The sequence below is a fragment of the Lepisma saccharinum genome, chromosome 16 (assembly GCF_977018435.1).
Source record: "Lepisma saccharinum chromosome 16, izLepSacc3.1, whole genome shotgun sequence".
NCBI lineage: Eukaryota > Metazoa > Arthropoda > Insecta > Zygentoma > Lepismatidae > Lepisma > Lepisma saccharinum.
In genome coordinates, this window is record NC_139244.1 from 46,180,020 (window position 1) to 46,201,617 (window position 21,598).

At 39.2% G+C, this 21,598-nt stretch overlaps 1 protein-coding gene across 1 annotated transcript in view; it reads right to left on the bottom strand.

Annotated features, from left to right (window-relative positions):
• The window catches only part of LOC146000573 (uncharacterized), a 67,305-nt gene that overhangs the window by 34,119 nt on the left and 11,588 nt on the right, over nt 1-21,598 (bottom strand). Inside the window, exon 3 of the mRNA XM_083138324.1 lies at nt 2,415-2,621. Within this exon, the coding sequence (XP_082994450.1) occupies nt 2,415-2,621 (207 nt within the window). The remainder of the gene's footprint in view (nt 1-2,414; nt 2,622-21,598) is intronic.

Here is a 21,598-nt window from a genome sequence, read left to right on the forward strand (position 1 = left end):
ATTTGCATAAAACGTGAATAGGATTTGGATTTAAAAAGTTGTAATTTTTCACGTCTACGGAGAAAAATTCAAGTAGAATTCATGCATAATTCCCGGAGCCAATAATTCACGCATAAATCCCGGAATTCAAGGAATTCCCAGTGAGTGGCCACCCTGAATTGAATGAACAGTGGAATTAAGTAAATTTAAATGAACACTTAACAGGTGATCACTATTCAGAAGTTCTCGCAGTTTGACCACATTTTCAGCATTTCAGATCGATGTCGGACATCCAGCACGTTGTTCGTCTTCGACGTCTTCCTGGTTATCTTTGAATTTTTTTATGTCACTCAAAAAACATACGTTCTGGACATGGCTCCGTCCTTGTAAGCCTCACGGATCATATCAAAAGTCTCTGTAGTATATTTGTTCAGTTTAACGCAAAATTTGATGGCACAACGCTGCTCGATGGTTCGCTGCATCTTGACTCTCGACGCGAGCACTGAACACACACTCTCACTTCAGGCGCGACCAATACACTCCAAAAGCTCGGAGTCAATTGAGCTGGGTCTCCTAGCTCACGTGACATCCTGCAACACCGATCCCACTCACAGAGACTGCCCTCCACCCCTTCCCATTAGCCGGAAAAAATCAATCCCGATACTTATTGGACAAACCCTGTACTATTGAGGGTCCACTGCATCATTTTCATTTAAAGATCCAGGCATGTTTGTAACATATTAATTTAAGAACTATCACTTCCCAGCTTTGGTAAAATTCAAACTCAAGTCATTAATATCAGCAAATGAAAAAAAAAATGACATGAACAGGAAAAGAAAGGAAAGAGAAAGTGAGGGGGGAGAGAGAGAGGGGGGGAGCTCTCCCTCCTCTCTGTGTCTTAAAGAATTAGTATCCGCCAGTAACCCAGTTCCAAACGAGACTAAGTGATAAACTTTGAACTGAACCTAAGTTCTGGCATGGGCATTCTTTGTGTGATTGACTGAATTATAATTTTAGGTGTATCAGCACTAGGCTATTTTGCACCCATCACATTATACGGAGTTCAGCCCCTTATCATAACAAAAATATAGCTAACATAACAACTGTAATGTCGGAGGACTTAAATATTCTGACTTAGGTTAAAAGCTGAGGCTGTAAAGGGGCCCTCAGCACACACAAGGACAAAACACAGGACAACACACACACAGCCCTACAAGGATTATACTGGCCATAGGACCAGACTCCAGAGCCTCGTTTGTCTGCTAAATGCAGTCCAGGGTGTACTATATGGAAGTGAGGTTGAGAATTGGGTGTGAGTCATTTATAAATGTCACCTAATCATCTCTCATCTTCATAAGATTAGCCAAAAACAGCAGAATATTGGTCTAAAATAACATAAATACAACACATGATTAATCTGTCAACTTGGAAGATGATTATCGATATTATTAAAAAATAATTGTTCACTTTGATGAAAATATTAAACTTGAAAAATTCTTAATTTTCATATTTAGAAACTTTCCCAGAGGCCTTGTTTAATCTTAACCCATAATGGGCATTGCATGGTCCCTTGGACCTTTGGCCTAGAACAACACTCTTGTTCTTGCAAGCAATAACACACACTTCCCTCTCATTTTCGGTAGCTTCATATCTCTGAATATCAAGTGACCCACCAACTTCACTTCGCTCTCTCCACTTTAGTTTCAGAATAATAGATACTTGTGGGTCCCACGGATCACGGGATGCCCTTTGTGTTAAGTCTTTCGGTATGGAACCAGGTGCGAGAATCCGAGTTTACGATCTGTCTTTTAATGGAAATGCACTTCGCCACAAGTGGCGGCTCAAGGGGGAGAGCCGCTATGCCATGGCACTACCCTCACAAGAAATGCATGCCTCGCCCAAGTATTGTTAAATTAATACATTGATAGTTTACAGACACGGAGATTTGAATCTTGCAATCGGTCAAGCTGACGACCTCCCCAACCTCCTCACTGCATCGCCAGCTGTTTCGTACCCTCGCCAGGCAACGGTCCGAGCTGCCCTAACCAAGTTAACACACATGCAGAGGGTTGAAGAAGTCTCAGCGGTGAACATTTCCACCATGAGCAGGGAACAAGGTGGCAGGGTTGGGGTTAGCCATGCTGATCATAAGACACCAGCCGAGCCCATTTTCGCTGGGCACGGCGAGGAAACTTTCGCAATGTTGACACAGTTGCCACCTTCAGAGATAAGTTGCAAAATACGACTGATTTGTAAGATGTGTAGGGGAAGTAATTCGTGAGAAAGGTACTACGTACTTTTATGCCTACTTTTGGAGAAATGAACGTAGTATTATTCCAAAGTTAAATTAACATTTTGATAACAGATAGATGCACCTAAAGGGCCATCCAGACTTTTTAAAAAATATAAAAGATGCATCCTGTGCACAAGCTTACGTTCTTGCTTGAAGTCCTCTCTTTTCCTTCCAATAACGTGTTAGAAAACGACCCTGGCGTGATTTCTTGGAAAGTCTACTGTAACATGTTCTTCGTTTACGATTTCTTATCTCAATCCTCCTTTCAACTTGATCCTTCTCGGCATCTATTTGACTCCTAATAATAATATTTACATTACCACCAGATAAAGTTGGGAGTGGCTCATTTCTGTATAATATGAAAAGAAAAATTCTTACAAATTTAGGAAAATAATTACTTTTTACAATAAAAAATTACTTGACCTACTTGCAGTTAAAAAAACATTGTCTTGTCCAGTATATGAATTGACTATTGTGCCTCTGGAAAAAAAATTAATGCAACCAGCATACATGAAAAATTATACCATAAAAAGTTACAGTACAAATTGAAGAACATATTGATAGATATATTTAAGTTTCTTGAGTTAATATTTCTGGTAAAATAAAATAAGTCAGGGTTAATTTAAGGCCATCTCCCACACCATTGGAATTCCTATTAGAAAACCCTTCTGGTCACTGAACTAGGAACTAGTTTTGTTTTCACATAGTTGTTACACCACTGTGTAGCAGACATGTTTTCATATCATATGCAAGGCATTTGCAAACATTCAATCCATTTGCAATATTACGTTATTATTTATATGCTGATTATTTTTTAAATTAAAATTATGTAGCTTATCAGTCTCATTAATTAAGATTGATAAAATTTGTGCTACATATGAAAATATGAGGGGCATACTGAAAATAAAGAGCAACAATTTTTAAAAAAATCAGAATCCATCAATACACACAAACACAGTAAATTATTGCAAAGTACAGACTTTACTGAATGTGTTGAGGTAGTGCGACATCATTAGCTCCAATAACAACAGCGAAGGCACTTGTTTCAAAATGGCTGACAGTGATGTCTTGTTTCGACAACATGTGATTGAATTCCATGTTAACCCTTAAAGGATGGGCCGTGACATGGGTGTCACAGTAGGTATTTCCCTTAAGGACGGCTTGTGACATCGGAGTCAAAAGCAGCTTTATCTCGTACTATGTTACTTTTTTAACATACTGTAAATTGGATTATGATCTCGGAGCATAGGCGTGCGCACAGGGGGGGGCGATCGCAGATTTTTTCCACGAAGGGACAAGCAAGGTAAAAAAGTAAAAGAAAGCAAGACTAGCAGAATCTAAGAGTAGCAGGACAAAAGAATACTCAAGATGGAACTAGTTATCACGTCTTTCTTGCATTATTTCTCCCAGACCGCCAGGAGCACCTGCAGGGGGGGCACTTGCCCTCTCAACTTCAAATTTTATACAATAAAAATACATTTAGTAAAATTTTCTTGCTCGCTTCACTTACAATATTTGCTTCTCTTATAGACGTGTCAAGTTCAGAGCCGTAGCTAGGAGGCGGTGGGAGTTGTCCCTGGGCGGCGAACAAGCTGAATGAGAAAAATGGTAAAAGAGAATGCCATGGGGTCCTGTAAAATTTTTTGGACCCTGTTAAATTAATACTGTTTTCAATTTGCAAAATTTTGGATCGAAAAATTTTCTTGCTTGCTTCGCCCGCAATTTGTTTCCTGTAATGCATTGTAAATTATCAGAGAGAAGTAAGAACAACTAAGTACTTCAAGCAGTTGCTGCTATAACACTTTGGTTTGGAGGAAAAGGAGCGTGCACATTTCAGAGACAATTTATATCATTTTTGCTGTTGGTTTGTTATGGAGTAGATGAATTGATTATGTAATGTATTTAAATAATGTTTTACACATGCACGCATGCATACCCATCAATGCGATAAACTAAAACAGCGAGATGAAATGAAGTTTTTCTTTCCTGGCTGAACTTCAAGGCTTTTGCCCCCTCTAATCAGAGGGTCTGTGCATGCCTATGGATCGGAGATACATGTCTTGAGTTCTGCATGAGTTTAGAGGTATGTAATAAACAATTAGTAAAATTTAATGTCATTGTTACTATTTGGGGGAGGGGGATGTCCAAATTTTTATTTTTTATTTTTTTAATCTCTTTTCATTGGTTTCGAAAACATCGCTTGTTTCTCAATTTCGGTGTTTCAAAACACACTTTTGGCAATAAAGTACGACCTTTCGACTATAAAAGGGAGGAACCCCCGAAGTAGCCCACCTCCACCTGCATACATTCAAGGGTATGCGCTTAGGCCCTGCTGCCTTAAGATAAACCTTATGCTCCGAATATTGGTTCCCCCTTTTACTTTGCAAATATATTTATTATTTCCAAAGAAAGAAAAAAAAAATTTTACATGCACACATACAATTATGTTTGAACCCTTGATTGTTCAGGTGCTTCGGTACAATTTTGGTTTACATTTTTTCTTATGTTTTACATATAATGTGTGTGTTATTGTAATTACATAATGCGATTTGTAAGCATGATATACATAATACAGAACTATATTAATCATGGTGTAGAATATGTATATAATACAGCAATGTAGTAGAATAGTTATTTGTAATGAGGATAAAATACATCAGAGTAAGCACTGGTAGCTATGATGCTTGACAGAGGGTGATACTTTTGTTGGATTAGTTAATCAATTAACTTATCAATTACTTATACAGGGTGCTCGGAAATTCCCCTTACAAAGTTCTAGGGCTAGTAGAGGGGACTGAGTAGACAATATTTGGAATAGGAACCCATGTCCGGAAAAGTACTGTTTCCGTGCTACAACCATGACAATGTGTCGGATGTGCCTGTGTTGGTATGCAACCGGGAAGGCAGTACATGACGTCAGAAGATCAGCTGATGACCTAAAGTGTATCAATTATTACAACCATGTCAAATGAGGTGTTACCTAAGGTACAGAAGTGAATTACGTTCACGGATGAATGCAAATTCACTAAGGAGTGTGTTCTCAATTTTCTAAACAGCCATGTCTGGGCAGACTAAAACCCTCATGCGATTCATGTCTGGGGATTCCAGCACAGATTTGCTATCAATGTGTGGGCAGGTAATCTGGGCGGTCATGTGATCGGGCTGTACCTTCTTCCAGCCAGGCTAACGGGTGCCGCGTACTTGATCTTCCTACAGGAAGTATTTGTCCTGTTCTTGGATGCGGTGCCATTGAACGTCCGTCAGGAACTGTGGTTTCAGCACGATGGCGTACCGCCTCACTTTACACGTGACGTTCGGAGACATTTTAACCGAAGATTCGGGCAAAGATGGATAGGCCAAGGTGGTCCAACCGCATAGCCCCCACGATCGCCGGATTTAACACCACTGGACTATTTCTTGTGGGGGTCGTATGAAGACTATGGTGTACGAGACTCCAGTAGAGACAGAGGACAAACTGCTGGCACAAGTTATGGTGTTGCTGCACAGGAGATTGACGGAACACCAGGTGTAATGGAACGAGTGTACCGGAACATGATTTGTTGGTACAATGTGTGCAACGACGTTGGTGGTCGTCACATCGAGCCACTTTTGTAGTTGAGCAGTGCCGTATGCGACACATCCAGTGCAGAAGACAGAAACAAATTGTTGCTTTCCACTGTCGACACAGGTGTTGATCAATGAATAGTACTTTCTTTTTTGTTCCCTTGGCATTGTTATCAAATAAATTTGTTTGTATTATGGACCGAGTCACACGTCATTCACTTCTGTACCTTACGTAACACCTCATTTGACATGGTTGTATTAAATGATTACACTTTAGGTCATCAGCTGATCTTCTGACATCATGTACTGCCTACCCGGTTGCATACCAACACAGGCACATCCGACACATTGTCATGGTTGTAGCACGGAAACGGTACTTTTCCGGACATGGGTTCCTATTCCAAATATTGTCTAGTCAGTCCCCTCTACTAGCCCTACGAGTTTGTAAGAGGAATTTCCGAACACCCTGTATGTACTGTGTATACATCCATACATTTTTGTTGATATTGTGATTGTTAGTTTCTGTTGGTGATATTGTAGTGGTGTTAGATAATTAATTACTGAAATGTTAATATAACTAGCCAAAACATTCACAACTACCCGTAGAGTGTGGTGCAACATATTACAGCTTAGTAAGATATAAAATGTAAAGGCAAGTATCATAAGGTAAGAAATACATTCTTGTATGCTCACATAATAGAGAATGAGAAAAAAATACACATGCATATATATTAAAAAATAATAATAACGTAGATAGGTAAACATGTTTAAAGATTGTTAGTATAAGAGATACAATATTGTAACTTTACATATTACATAAATAGTAGCTACAGGTTAAAAAATTTGATTTACATAGATACTGAGCTTATCAATATAATAATGATAATAATGGAGACTTAATGTAGTCATGTGCCTCCTCTGGGTGTGGGGGAAGAAAGAAAAAGGAGAGAAGTATAGAATTTTTCGATATGTATAGAATCCAGAAAAATGAGGGAGACTCGCCGGGAAAGCCTTGGTAGGGTGGCTTCACTCTCCTGGTGTACTGAGGGAGTTTGGAGTAGGGAGCGATTCCTGGGATGCTCCAGGAAAGGATGAGATATAAGGTATTGTGGAGAATGTAATGCCCAGAGAAGTCTTGACCTGCCGCTGCTTTAGATAAATAGCCAACGAAAAGATCCAAAAGGCTCACATGATAACAACCTTGCATAAAGATGACGGCACCATGAAGACGACTCTAGAAGAAACTGCCAGTATTTATTGGAAAACCTCCTGCCTGATGACACAGCAGACAATAGACACACTAGACATTCTGAACAATAATCCCATTCTTCCCTTCACAAAGGAAGAGGTGGAGACACCAATAAGGCAAATGAAGATGAAAAAGGCCCCGGGTCCAGAGAACATCCCTTTAGAAATCATACAGCTGGTAAGGGCATATATATCGTAATACTTGGCTGACTTATATAATGAACACCTTGTACAGAAACAAATTCCATTGTGTTGGAAAGAAGCAAACGTCATCATCATGAAGAAGGATCCTACCAGAGATGATTCCCAAGTCAAGACATACCGTCCAATCTGTCTCTTAAACGTCCTAGCCGAGCTTCAGGAAAAATTGCTGTTAAAAAGGCTGTAAGAAAAAAGGCGACTCTGAGGAGAAACTGGACATCAATTCAGTTTCACAACGAGCATCATCAACGGATGATGATGATCTCTGCACACTGGCAGAGGAGGTGAGGAGCTCTGGAGCTAAATATGTGCTGGCTATCATGGTCGATATTGCTGGGGCATTGACAACCTAAGGTGGCCGCACCTTTTCAAGACCCTAAAGGAAGACAATTGTCCAGGAACCATTTACAATCTACTAATAAATTACTGTGAAGACAGAAAAGCTAACTTAAGATGTCCAAACTTCACAACAACAAAACTCATAACAAAAGGTTGCCCGCAGGATTCTATACAAGGACCGAAACTCTGGAATATAAACCTGGAGCCGGCCCTACGAAAGCTCAGACACACGGCAGAAATAAAAAGGACTATAGCATATGCTGACAATATAATTTTGACTGTTGAAGGGGAAACAAGAAGGGAAATAGAGACCAAACCAACTATCGCAATCAATACGTTGGCTGATTGGTGCGACACAGCAAAACTCATATTTGCTCAACATAAAAGACACTTTTTAATGTTAAAAGGTAAACTGGCTACCAACAGGCCACTGCGTATTAAGCTACGGGGGAAACTCTTAAAAGAGTAGAACATGCCAAATACCTAGGCATAACAATACAGGAGAGAAGGGCATACAATAGACACCATGACACAATAATAAGAAAAACCCGAGACAGTTACAAATAAAATAGCATCGATTGGGAATGCAACATATAAATTACCTCTGTTTCACATCAAACATACATTCAAACCATATATAACACTATTATATCGTATGGAGCACCTTTCTGGGTAAGCAGCCAAAACAGAATAACAACCATCAACAAACTAAGATCATTACAAAGAAAGGTCATTCTCAGATTAACGGGAGCTTTCAGAACTACATCTGCGCAAGCTCTCCTGATCGTCATCGGAATGTGGACGATTGACCTGAATATAAAAATAAGAGCTGCCAAATGTTGGCACAAAAAAGGCAGGGAAGAACAGATCAGGGAAATCATAGGATGTTACGCTCCAACGGCTCCAGAAATGAACGAAAATCTATTACATAAATGCCAACAAGAGTGGGCGAATTCAACCAAAAGATTACACAGTTCCCTCCCCCACGTCAGAGAGAGATTGGCAATGACTGTCTTTCAGCCCACTAGGGGCATGATCCACTTCTTAACAGGACATGGTCCAAACGGTGAGCATCTAAGAAGAATAGGAAAAAGAATGCAGGATACCTGTCTCCACTGCTCGGATATTTATTTTATTTATTTATTTATTTTCAATAATGAACTCAACAGGCTGGCGCCCAGTTAGAGAGTTCAGAGATACAGGTTTTTATACATGCTTCAGTGACTGTTATTTGATATTGTTTTCATTACACAGTTTTTAAATTGTATATATGGCATAGAGAACAAATCAATATTTTTGTTACGCTTTTCTAAGGCATTGTAGAGTATACTCATTCTCCAGATAGGGGATTTCTTGACAATGTTTGTTTGCGCTCTATTCACAAAAAAGGTTTGATGATTGGGTCGCGTCTTATTGTTAGGAACGCGTAATTTAAATTGTGAGATCCAAAGAGGAGAGCGAAGTTTTCCATTATATATTTTCCAGAGCAGCAGCAGGTCGCGCACTGTCCTTCGATCGTCAAGCCTGTGCATTCGGAGCTCCTCTATTAGATTACTGTACGAATCAAATTTGGGATAAGTACCTTCAAGTTTATACTTCATATAACGTAACATCTTTGATTGTACTCGCTCAATTTTTGTAGTCTGTACTATACTGTCAGTGTTCCATACAACAGACCCGAATTCAAGTTTTGAACGCACTAATGAGTAATATAATACCTTAAGTGTTTGGGTGTCTCGAAAGTCTCTGCCCATTCTAATAATGAACCCGATAAGTTTGTAAGCGTTGCCTATTACTTTGTTAATATGGTGAGTGAAAGTTAGCTTAGAGTCAAAATATATTCCTAGGTCCTTTGCTGTTTCAGATTTTTTTAGATTCGTATTATTAAGTTTATATTGAAAATTTAAGATCGTTTTTTGTTTAGAGTAAGTAACGGAATAGCATTTTGCTGCATTAAGAGAAAGACCGTTGCACAAGCACCACGCACTCAACCTATTTATGTCTTGTTGTAGACAGACACAGTCTTCAATATTTTTTATTCTTTGAAAGAATTTCAGGTCGTCTGCAAATAACAGTTTTCTAGAATTAATCAAATGCTCTGGTAAATCGTTGATTAATAGAAGAAAGAGAAGAGGTCCTATGTTGGACCCTTGAGGTACTCCGGAACGTACTAGAAATTCGCTGGATGTGTGGCCTTTATACGAGACATATTGTTTTCTATTCATTAAATATGACGCCATAAGTTTCCTGAGGGGAAGGGAAAAGTTGAAAGTGCCCAATTTACTTAGAAGTACATCATGATTTACAGTGTCAAAGGCTTTGGAAAAATCAGTGTATATTACATCCACCTGCCCCCCATCATCTAGCACCGTGCTTATATAATGCAGTTTCTCGCCAAGGTTTGTTTCTATTGAGCAGTTGGGCAGAAAGCCATGCTGGTATTCAGAAAAAGTTTCTTTGACATGGTTATATATGTGGCAATATAAGATTTGCTCAAATATTTTAGCAGGGGCAGATAAAAGAGCTATAGGACGATGGTTTTGTATGTTTCTGTTCTCCGAGGATTTCGGTACTGGACATACAGCAGTAACTTTCCACCGTTCGGGAAACTGCATAGAAGATAATATCGCATTGTAGATAATAAAGAGTGGAATTTTTAAAATGTCTACACATCCTTTAAAGATGTAGGGTGGGATTTTGTCTGGCCCCGCCGACTTCTTTGGCTTTAATTTTTTAACAGCTGCTTCAATTTCAGACATACTGATTATCTGAATGTTGAGTGAATCTAGCGTTTTGCACTCTGTGTGCCCCGCCATGATCTCGAGGTTATACTTTGCCGTATTGTTTGCATACACAGATTGAAAGTATTTCGCAAATTCATCAACGACGGTATTCAGGTTTAATATGGGTTCATTGTTTGAAGAAACTGGAAACTGCTTGTTTTGCCTGTTGCGATTTATGTATGACCAGAAAAGTGACGGGTCACTTTGAATATTGCTTTCGATGTCGAACAAGTAATTATTATGGGCGGCTGATATTTCTTTTTTGATTGCTTTTCTGAGTTCTTTAAATTTGTTGGCATGGTGAACTGGGTTACCTACGTTTTGCTTCCATTTTTGGTGGTGGTGAGCCTTTGCTTTTATTTTCTTAATTATATTGGCGGTAAACCAGCATGGATATTTAGGAGGGGTTAGGCGTCTTAAGGGGATGCACGCGTCAAATGCTTCGTATATTATGTTGTAAAACATATCTGTCATTTCGTTTACGTTATCACAGAGTTTTAGTGTATCCCAGTTAACGAACGATAGTTTGTTGTATAGTTTGTTAAAGTCAGCTTTTTTGAAATTGTACGAGAGGTTGTTTGGTGGATGGTTACTCTGTGTCCTTTTTCTGTGCTTTATTTCGATTACGAGACAAGGATGATGCTTATCCTCAGGCACGAGTGGCTGAGTTTCTCGTGTCAACTGCATGCCAAAAACGTTACTTAGCACAAGATCGAGAGTTTTGCCGTTACTATTTTGAATGTTATTTACGCTGCGTAATTGAAAAAAGCACATTTGATTGTATAATTCGCGACATACAGGAGTGGCGTTAACGAGGTTGTATTCGTTGCTTGTTATGCAAGGGATATTGAAATCCCCTATGAGGAGAATGTTATGTGCGGGTCTACAATGCCTTTCAAGAAAATTATAAAATAAGTTGTAAGACATGTCATTACAGCATGGAGTAAAGTAAACAATACAGATGTATAAGGTAGGCAGTCCATGAATTACAATTTTCACAAGCAATGAGTCGACGTTAGGGTCGTCGTTAAATTTGCCTACGAGCGTCGCTGCGTATTTGTTATGAATTGCCAGAAGAGCACCGCCGCCCAGATTTTTCCCAGAGTCAGTCGCGTTCCTGTCAGATCGGAACACGTTATAGCGATCATCAAAAAGTTCCGTACTTAGATGGTTTTCATTAAGCCAAGTCTCTGTAATTGCTACGATGCTGTAGTTGTTAGATAATATGTTCTGAGAGAACACTTGCATTTTGGTACGCAACCCGCGAACATTTTGGTACACTATGCTAAATATTTTAGTCTGAGAACTTACGTGTTTATGTTTGTGGGAGTTGCCCCCGGGCTGACATTCTTCCTCCGTTGCTGTCACTGCTACCACGTCACTTGGGGGAGGGGTGGGATTTGGGAGGGGGTGGGGATTTCCAACTTGCTTCCGAGACTCGGCCTTCGTCTTCATCCCTCCATAGAAACTGCACGCACCTTCCGAAACTCATGGCCTGGGGGTTTTGGACGTCCACGTTCTATCAGAATCAGATGCAGTTCCAGACGCTGACGATTGTCCACTGTGTGAAGGGGTGGGGGGAGTCCTGCTGTTTCCGCCGAGGTCGACGACTTCCTTCTTTCCTGGAGACGATCGGGGTCCTTTGTCCGAAGTTGTTGCCAAATTTACTTCTGCGTTTCTGGAACTTGCTGGAACTGGTTTTGACGAGACGTTGGATTTCAGTTCTTCCAAAGTAAATGGTTTTCCATTTATGAGTAGCTTGTTATATTGCAATTTAGCATGTTGACCGCGAGCTTTTGCTTCTATAAGGTACGGTTTGAGTTCTGAACGTACCATCCGCGTTCGGCGCGTGTAGTCTTCTTGGATATAGACTGGTGTATTCTTGGCTCTATAACTGTTCGATAAAATTTCCTCCCTCCTTTTATAAAATGCCAATTTTACAATTATTGGCCGGGTCCGTCCGTTTGGCCTGCCGAGACGATGCGCTCTGTCAATGTCGAAATCATCAGTCTCGATTCCCATTTCCGTTGATAAAAACTCCCTTACCAAGTCTTCTGTTCTGGCCCATGTCTCCTCACGTTCCTCCCTTATGTTGTAGAAAACGAGGTTATTTCTTCTTGATTGACTTTCCAATCTATCTATAGCGTCCTCGTTCATTAGCACTTGTTGCTTAAGCCTGTCATTTTCTTGTCTCGTGTCATTCAGTTCCTTTGTGAGTTTGGATATTTCACCCTTCAACATGGCCGTATCTTTGGTCACTGAGTTAAGTTTTTCGTCCATGGAGTCAAGTTTTGCCATGACGTCCTCGATGGTGCAGGGGCCAGGATTCTCTTCCAAGCCACTCAATACTAATAGCACCAGAGTAATCATGGCCACAAAAAGCAAACGCACTTCTTTAGCGGGGAGCTGCCCTGTCGCTTGCCCCGATTGGGGCCTCCACCTCCCGCTCCACGCGCCTATAGCCAGGCGCCACTGCACAACACTGTTTCCCATTCCGTTACACTTCACTGCACTCAGGAGCTGCGCGAAAACACGTCCGTTCAACTCAGACACGCTCCGGTCGCACAGGATTCACCAGAGCAGAACCTCTTCCTATGTCCCACTACAGATATGACGATAATGGATCTGAGGAACTAATTACCGCACCACGATGTGCACAACCTGCTTAGATCAGAGCACATCGAAACGTTAAACAAGTTGGCGGATGTCGTGTCTAGGAACGAACTGATGGACTTCAAAATGGGCATGGTGCCACAACCACCAGCACTCCTCCGATGGAGCCAATGCTAAGGGAGACGAGAAGATCTTCGAGACTCGCTGCGAGTGCACAACCTACAGACATTCCTGGTGCCAAAAGCATGGGTGGGGGCAGTGGAAGGGTGAAGGGGAGGCAGCATGGAAAGAAAGTCAAAAGCCTCCAGCCAGCTGCCAACAAAGGGTTGGAAAACAGCTAACTGCTCTTTGCTGTTTCACAAAACTGCACCTTAGGATTACAAAGGAAGTATTGTTGAATGATTTGCATTGTTTCTGTCCGTCATGCTATTTCTAGCCCCTTGTGTCACGTGTTTACTTAGGTAAGTTGCCACAGAGGGTATGAGAGACTAACAAAGCAAGTTAGACGAATTGAAATTATTCGAGCTTGAACTTTCATTCAGCGAGTGTGTTCCCCAGCTTGTGGGGTGTGACCAGCAGCGAGCTGTGGCATTGAGTCTTTTTTTTTTTCCTCCAACAAGAGTAAAGGGCGTATAAGATGGCAAAAAGACTTCGTTTGTCACTGAGTGAAATTGACAACGAGTTATTAGGTACGGATTCGGAAGGGGGAGATGAAGACATCACCGACCTGATGACTTTGGGAAGTGACTCCAGTGAAGATGAGGGGACTCACAGTGGATCTTCAGACGATGAAAGCGACTCTGCTCATGATGACTCAACCAGGCAAAAACCAACCGGATGGCACCAACACTTTACTCCCCTACCATTTACAGGTAACCACGTTATGACTGCCCCATGGATGCAAATTCATCTCCCCTTGACTTCTTCCGACTGCTGTTCTCAGACGTACTTTTCCCTCTACTGGTTGTGGAATCCCAAAAGATACATGTTGCGAAACATGGGACAACAAGACAAGCAACTCCTTTTATGATCCACGACTTCACCTTCTCTGTTCTTCTGACAATTGGACATCACAGAGTAGACAGAATCAAAGGTTATTGGGCACGTGACGGACTGTTTTCAATCCCCTGGTTCAGTCAGGCTATCTGCAGAGACCGCTTTTTACATATCCTCAGGTTTCTTCATTTGGAGGACAATTCCCAGCACCGAGACTACAATAGGTTGTGGAAGATGGAATAGGTTGATGGAATCAATGACCAATAAAGCAGACACTATGCTCCTACCGAGCATCAACAGCATTTCTGTTGATGAGGTCATGGTTCTTTTCAAAGAAAGGGTGATCTTCAAGCAGTATATCCCGAAGAAGCACAAGCAGTTTGGAATAAAGATTTTGAAAATCAGTGACGAACCAGAATATACTTACATGACAATATACTTGGGAAAAACAGAGACCTAGCCACACAGACAAGGACAGGGACACATCAGCTAGTCGTTGACTTGACACAGAAGCTGATTTTGATTTTGTGTTTTAAGTCCACTTTATGCACAGTAAGGCTAATCGGGACTGGACCTACAGTTAACAGTGGGATCCCAACCACTATGTGCCTCCACCGGGTATCGAACCCGGGACCCCTTAGTTACAAGGCAACGATGCTACCACTGCACCATCGAGGAGGCCCGACACAGAAGTTGGGAAATGTTGGCCATAAATTGTTCATTGACAACTATTTCTCATCACCTGTGTTGTATACAGGGGTGCCCATCCCCCCAAAATCATGTCATGCATCCCCCCAAATTCTATCATTCACGCTGTCAAACCATATTGTAATCTCCACAAAGTATTTAATTACAACAGCGTGTCTACCGAAAGTAACTTTTCTTTAAGCTTTACTGAACACTATACTTGATCTACCCTTCCTCCCTAAACAGGGATGTCTATCACTCAAGACCACCCCTAAAATCTTTCATCATAATCCCCAGAAAATAGTTTGGAAAGAATAAGTAATAATTGATGTCTATTTGAATGAAATGCCATGTTAAACTGTCCATATTTTTTAATTGTTCGATTTTTGAAAAAAACCTAAAGCTAACACAATGATTGGTTAAATGTAGTAAATTAAATTATGTAAATATGTATGTAAATAGTGTTTCTGAGTGGGATTATAAAACTCACAATTTGAGTATTTAACACAAATTGTTACACAACTTAATAAAGATAGAAAATTCAACCTTGGCAATGGCAAACTAAATAACAGGCTCCAGCCATATGACCAATTCAATTATTATTTCACGAGACATTACAAAACCTTAGCTCGATTGATTGATTGATTTAGTTTATTTTACTTCACGTTTTGTGCCTCTTGGCTAATTTGCGAAGATGTGGATGAGCGATGAAAATGATGAATGGACATTCACAAACAACCAAGCCCGAGCAGAATTCGAACCCGGGACCCATGGCGTAGCAGCACGATGTGCTAACCACTTGGCCACAGGGTCCGGCAGAACCCTACCTCAAAATTCTTAAGCTCAGGGCGATAATATTATATGGTTCCTCTTTCAAAAACTCCTCCCCCCACCTGTTTTCTTGAGTAAATATAATTATCTTAGTAACACATAATAATTACGTGGATTTTATCTTCAGTGTAAATTTAACTTGTTAAAGAAGAAAATTTTCCTGTGACAATTTGAAATGCAGATTAGATATATTTTTGTTCCAAATGATTAACCTGCTTTAAATTACGCAGTATACCAACACTGAACATTATATTTTAAGAAGTTATATTATTAATGAATATCGCTAGTCTTGTAATGCAGCTCAGCCATTCCAGTTGTCACGGACGTTACAGTTTTACTAATTTAAAGCTCTTAACATTAAAATTAAATGTATTTTGTGAACATTTTTAAACATGAAACACAGTAAATGGTGATGACCTCCCTACAGAAAAAACTATGTTGAGTAAAATGTATTACTATTCCGGAAACTGAAAAAAATGTTCAGTCACGGATGTCACAGAATTTGTGAACTCACATTACAGGCTGTGAACTAAAATTTAAAAATCCAGGTTACTGCCTGAGACAAAATTCATTTTATACTCATTGTGTTGATCTGCAAGCTTTACAGGTTCTAGTTCTGATCTATTAATTCACAAAAACAAAAAGGAATTGATTTTATAATTGCTTTATTCATGTCACGGATGTTACATCTGACATAATATATGACAGACAGTTAAGATTTGTACTGTTCTACCTTTCTTAAATTAATAAGATTACATGGTATAATTAACACAATTATGCAGTCACACATAATTAAGTCTCTAATTAGAAATCAGAGCAAATAATTTTATTTATTGGAAGAAACCATGGATTGAAGAAAAGTCTTGTGTGGTCATTATCCATTTTGTAATTATTATAACACAAATAGGATTTTAAAGACTTTTCTTAAAAATAAAAATCCTACAAACAGATTTTGCTTTTGAAATCATAGATAACTCTACTTCCATTTTCCGTTATAGTTGGATTAGATAGAATGCGGATCACCTGCTTTATGTTTATTTATTTTTCATCCTCTTTATTAGGTACGAATAAATTGCCAGTTTTTCCATACTGCTTCAAGAAGATCACACGTAAATCACCACTGTTTCGCAAAACACTTGTCTGACACACTGCAACATAGTTATGGCTAACCTGAGTCTTTCCATGACCAGTGATGCAGACTTGAACGTATACTCAGGTACAATATTCACATTGAGTTCACATAGGTCTAATTCTTCGGTTTTCAAGTTATGTCCAAGTTCATTCATGTTGTTTTCAACAGATGCAGCATCATCATCATCATCACAGTCATCAGAATATGATTCAGATCAATTTTCTTGATTTGATGTATTTCTTGTATTCCTGGTGCCGTTCACATGTACTCCCATCGTTTGTTCAAAAATACTGAAGTTTCTTCTGTCTCTTGGTTACAAAAATAACCTCAGTTGACTTACATTGAGCTTCAGTGACTTTGAAGAATTCTTCAGCATTTTGAACAGTACAAAGTAGTGATTTTACTGCTATTGAAGAATATGAGACCAAAGCTGAAGAGTTTGGAGGTGTATTGGTCTTCATCGCTTCTGCTTTTTTCCTCCTCCACTCCTGTACCCTCAATCTAGTCTTTTCTCTCCTCAAATTCAAAAGGTTTTTGTCTTTTGCACACTTTTCCTTTTCTTCTTGCCTTTTTAACCTATTTCTTTCTCTATCCTTTTCCAAATATGCAGCCCATCTCTCTGGATTTTCAGATTTCATTTTAGCTCTCATTTTTGCCATTATAGGAGCAGACTTTGCAGGTGGCATTATCTGCAACAAGAGAAAACATAAACTTGGACCAAATTATAGGTTATTTTATGTTTCTGTTAGCTACCACTGATTTTAAGGACATTTCATTATAACATAAAAAATAAATTCTAGATGGAACGAAGAAAAATAATTTCATTTTACTCTATGACTTAATAAAATCAAGTTCTACACATCAATAATATATTTTAAATCTCTCTGAATTATACCAGTAATAGGTTATGTAACATGGACTATAGTTCATAAAGTTAGACAACCCAAACCTAAAAGTATCAGTGGTGATAGAAATGTAACATCCGTGACTTGTAACATCCGTGACATCTATTTTATTCTTATTTAAACTCAGATAATATCTTTAAGATGGTAGGATGCAAGTATTTTACTAGAATGTCAACATTATCTACTTTTGACAAAAACAAATTTAGTTCAATTCTGTATTTTTAAAAAGTATCTTCTTTTTGTCACGGATGTTACACCATGTACATCTAATTACTGTTTTACATTTAATTCATAAATTTACTCACCTTGGTCTCTGAAATTCACTGTGTAGACTCTCAGAACATAAACTCAGCAGTAAACTTCCTGAGAATGGAGTTAACAGTTGAACTGCATGTCTATAAGGGAGCTGCCAACTTAGTGAATGCTACTGCCCATGTATTGCCAACTAAAAGCAGCTATTTCTTGTAACAATAAAACACATCAAATATATTATTTTTCAAAATATCTCAGCAGAATGCTTAAATGAGAAGTTTTATCTACTCATTGCATGCAAATAGAACATATTTTTGATTATTATTTTTTTTGGTATAATTCCCTCTTTACCCGGAATGGCTGAGCTACAGTACAAAACTTCACAATGACCTCAGTGAAGCACTTAAGATGCATCCTCGCAACACACTATTGCTAGTGAAGCGAGCAAGAAAATGTTTACATCAATTTCTTTGCAGGCTTTGAAGAATATTAATTTAATGGGATGTCAATAATTTCTTAGGATCCCGAGATATTTAGTATTTTCGAGTTTCTCTTTTCGACTGTTCAGGGTCGAAAACGTGTGGATACCACATTGCTAAATACAGTTTCCAAAATGTAATGTTCGAACTCTCTCTCCACTACAGAAATCCCTTGACATTCAAAGATTTAACACTTTATCAAGAGCTTCCTATCTCCCCCTTTAAATTTAATACTCAAGCCTACCACCAACATTTCCATGCTAATTTTAGACTTACTGTTGATATTGAGTGGATATTGCCTCCTCAAAAATATTAATTTTTGTCTCCATACCATAATTTCCGCAACAGTCTAAGACAATAGTAATACACAAGAATTGGATGCCCCCTTCAATTTAATGCTCAATCCACCTTAACTAAAATACTCGCCATAATCTAAGACCTAGAGTTGGATACTGTACCCCCAAACGTTGAATTCAGAATTCCCCTCCCAGAACCCACGGGTCATTAAGATCTAATATGTAAGAGTTGGATACCCCCAAGACTATTAGAAGGAGAAGGCTGGGGCCATACCTGATCACGTGGTCCTTGACGTCAGGCATGACGTCACTGGCAGACAGATCGCTCTGTGCTCCGGTTTCGTAGCCGAATCAAAGCAGTAACTATGAACAAAAGAGCCGTAATTATGCCCAGAAGATAAATGGGAGTGAATACACAGGCTTACTTAGGATCCGACATAACGTATGTCCTTACAATTGGATTACACAGCCATTTACGCACACATTTTATCGGTAGTTTATATGTCGTCACGTTTCTCTGTGAAACATTAGCTTTCATGTAAAATTGGGGTTAATACACCTAGTAATGCGTTTTGTTAGGGCAGAAGGAAAAAAATATGTTGAATGCGTAAAATAATAATAATAATAAATGATGCTGTCTTACCTATTGTTATACTTATGAAGTCATCTGTTTTAGAGGTGAGGGAGGAGCTGTTTCACTTCAACTTTTTCAATTTGTTGACTTTGCTTCTGCTATTAATATTCACTTCTTCATTAACTTTCCTCATTTGGATTACAGTTCTGATGCTTATGAATCTTTGAACAACACTTGGAGAAATGTGTGGAAGTTCTGGGGCCATACCTGATCACGTGGTCCTTGACGAAAGCGTGACGTCACCAGGCGAACAGATCGCTCCGTTCCATGGTTTCGCAGCGGAATCAATGCAGAAATTATGAACAAAAAAGAGCCATCATTATGCCCAGAAGCTAGCTGGGACTGAATATACAGGTTCACTTAGGATCCGAGATAATGTATGTCTTCAGAATTGGATTAGTATACAGCTATTAACACATGTATTGCATCGGTAGTTTTTAGGTTGTCACATTTCTCTCTGAAACCTAAAGTTTCATGTAAAATTGAAGTTAATATGCCTGGTCATGCATTTTGTTAAATAAAGAAAGGCAGAAAGCCAAAATTATGGATAAGTTGAATATGTAAAAGAAAACAACCTCATCTATTGCTCTCATTTAGGAGTGAGAGAGGAGCTGTTTTCACTTAACTTCTTCAATTTGGTAACTTTCCTTCGACTATTGATATTTATTTCTTCATTAATTTTCCTTATTCAGATTACAGTTCTGAGTCTTATGAATCTTTGAACTACACTGGGAGGAATGTGAGGAAGTTCCATGTGTATTATGTCACAAACACTTTAAACAACTTTCGACTGAACGAAAACTTAGGACATAGAACTGAAGAAAGTCGAGGCTCACTTTTATATATAATCAGTGGGATGTCGAACAGGAGTGCCCACAGATGGGTTTGTGAAAGCTGGTTGCATCCACTTAACTTTGGGGAGGAAGGGGGGGATTGTGATAAAAATTTGACTGAATAAATAATAGAACAAAGGAGGACGGAAGTTGAACTACGTTGTCATTTGAGCATCACTCTTATATAAATAGAAAGTTGTGTATTTCCAAGGGAATTGTAACAGTTACCGTGTATTATTAGTGTTGTTAACGAGACTAGGCACGAGAAGAGATGGAATTTACACGTGACGAGACATATCAGTGTTGTCTCTCGGCAACACGGTATCTACTATTTGAGGTGCACAATATCCAGCTATTACATATTGAACCTTAAATTTTAACGTGAATTCTGATGTGGAATTACCCTTGGTAGGGGAAGTTTCCAACTCTATAGTAAGGAAATTGAGCACTAGGCTGGGAGATAGCCAAGTCTCGAGTATTAATTACTGTTGCGCTTAGACTGTTGTGGGAATTTTGGTGTGGTGATTGAGAATTAAATTATTTGGAGGAGGTTGACATTCAACTCTTCAATACGAACAGTGAACCTAAAATTGACATAGGAATTTTGGTAGGGGACTGGATATTAAATTTGGGGGGGGGGTATGCTTGCAGTTTTTATCTTACTATACTCGTGAGAGCCTTTATTATAAATTACAATATATATATATATATATATATATATATATATATATATATGTATATATTTTTTTATTCTAATAATTGTAACCCAATTGAAGTGTATGATAAGCCTGATGTTGTTTAATGAGATTACCGGTATCGCAATCCACTAACAAGTCTCGTTAGATGCGATGGGTTCAGTTATATATTGTCACCCGCTGCTTTTATTTTTTTCATCGGAGATCACAACACGTCACAACACCTCACTGAAGGTATTGTAAACTGCAACACTTCAAAACCCAACAATCCAGAATACAAGAAAAAGGAGCGAAAAGAACAAAACAGATCAGCCTTTCCACGTTTCTTTCCATATGGGGTAAAGACTCAGCTGGGTTTTGTCTGCCAGTGAAGTCACACTCGGGGCAGTCGTGAAAAGAGGTGTGTCTGACCCCAAGAGGTGTGTCTGACCCCAGCCTTTCCTTCTAGTAGTCCACCTCTCGATAATACCCTTAAATGCTTTCTTTTCTTCACCTAATAGATTAAATATGGTGCATTTAAAGTGTAAAATTTTTACATATATTTTGGAAATATATATGTGTTGAATTTTATATTATTTGAAGTGAAAAAATCGCCCCCAAATATCTCGATGGATCAACCTGTGCCATATTCCCCCCTTGTGGGCACCCCTGGTTGTTCGACGAACATGCGACTCTTGGAATCCAGTGCTGTGAATCCTAATTGACAAGGTATGCTTCCCCTCTTCACACGAACTCTCAAAAGGAGACATTTGTATGTGGAGGTTTGACAGCGACCTGTATGAAGGACAAACGAGAAGTTTACATTCTGACAAACACCCACCACCAGTAGATGGAAATT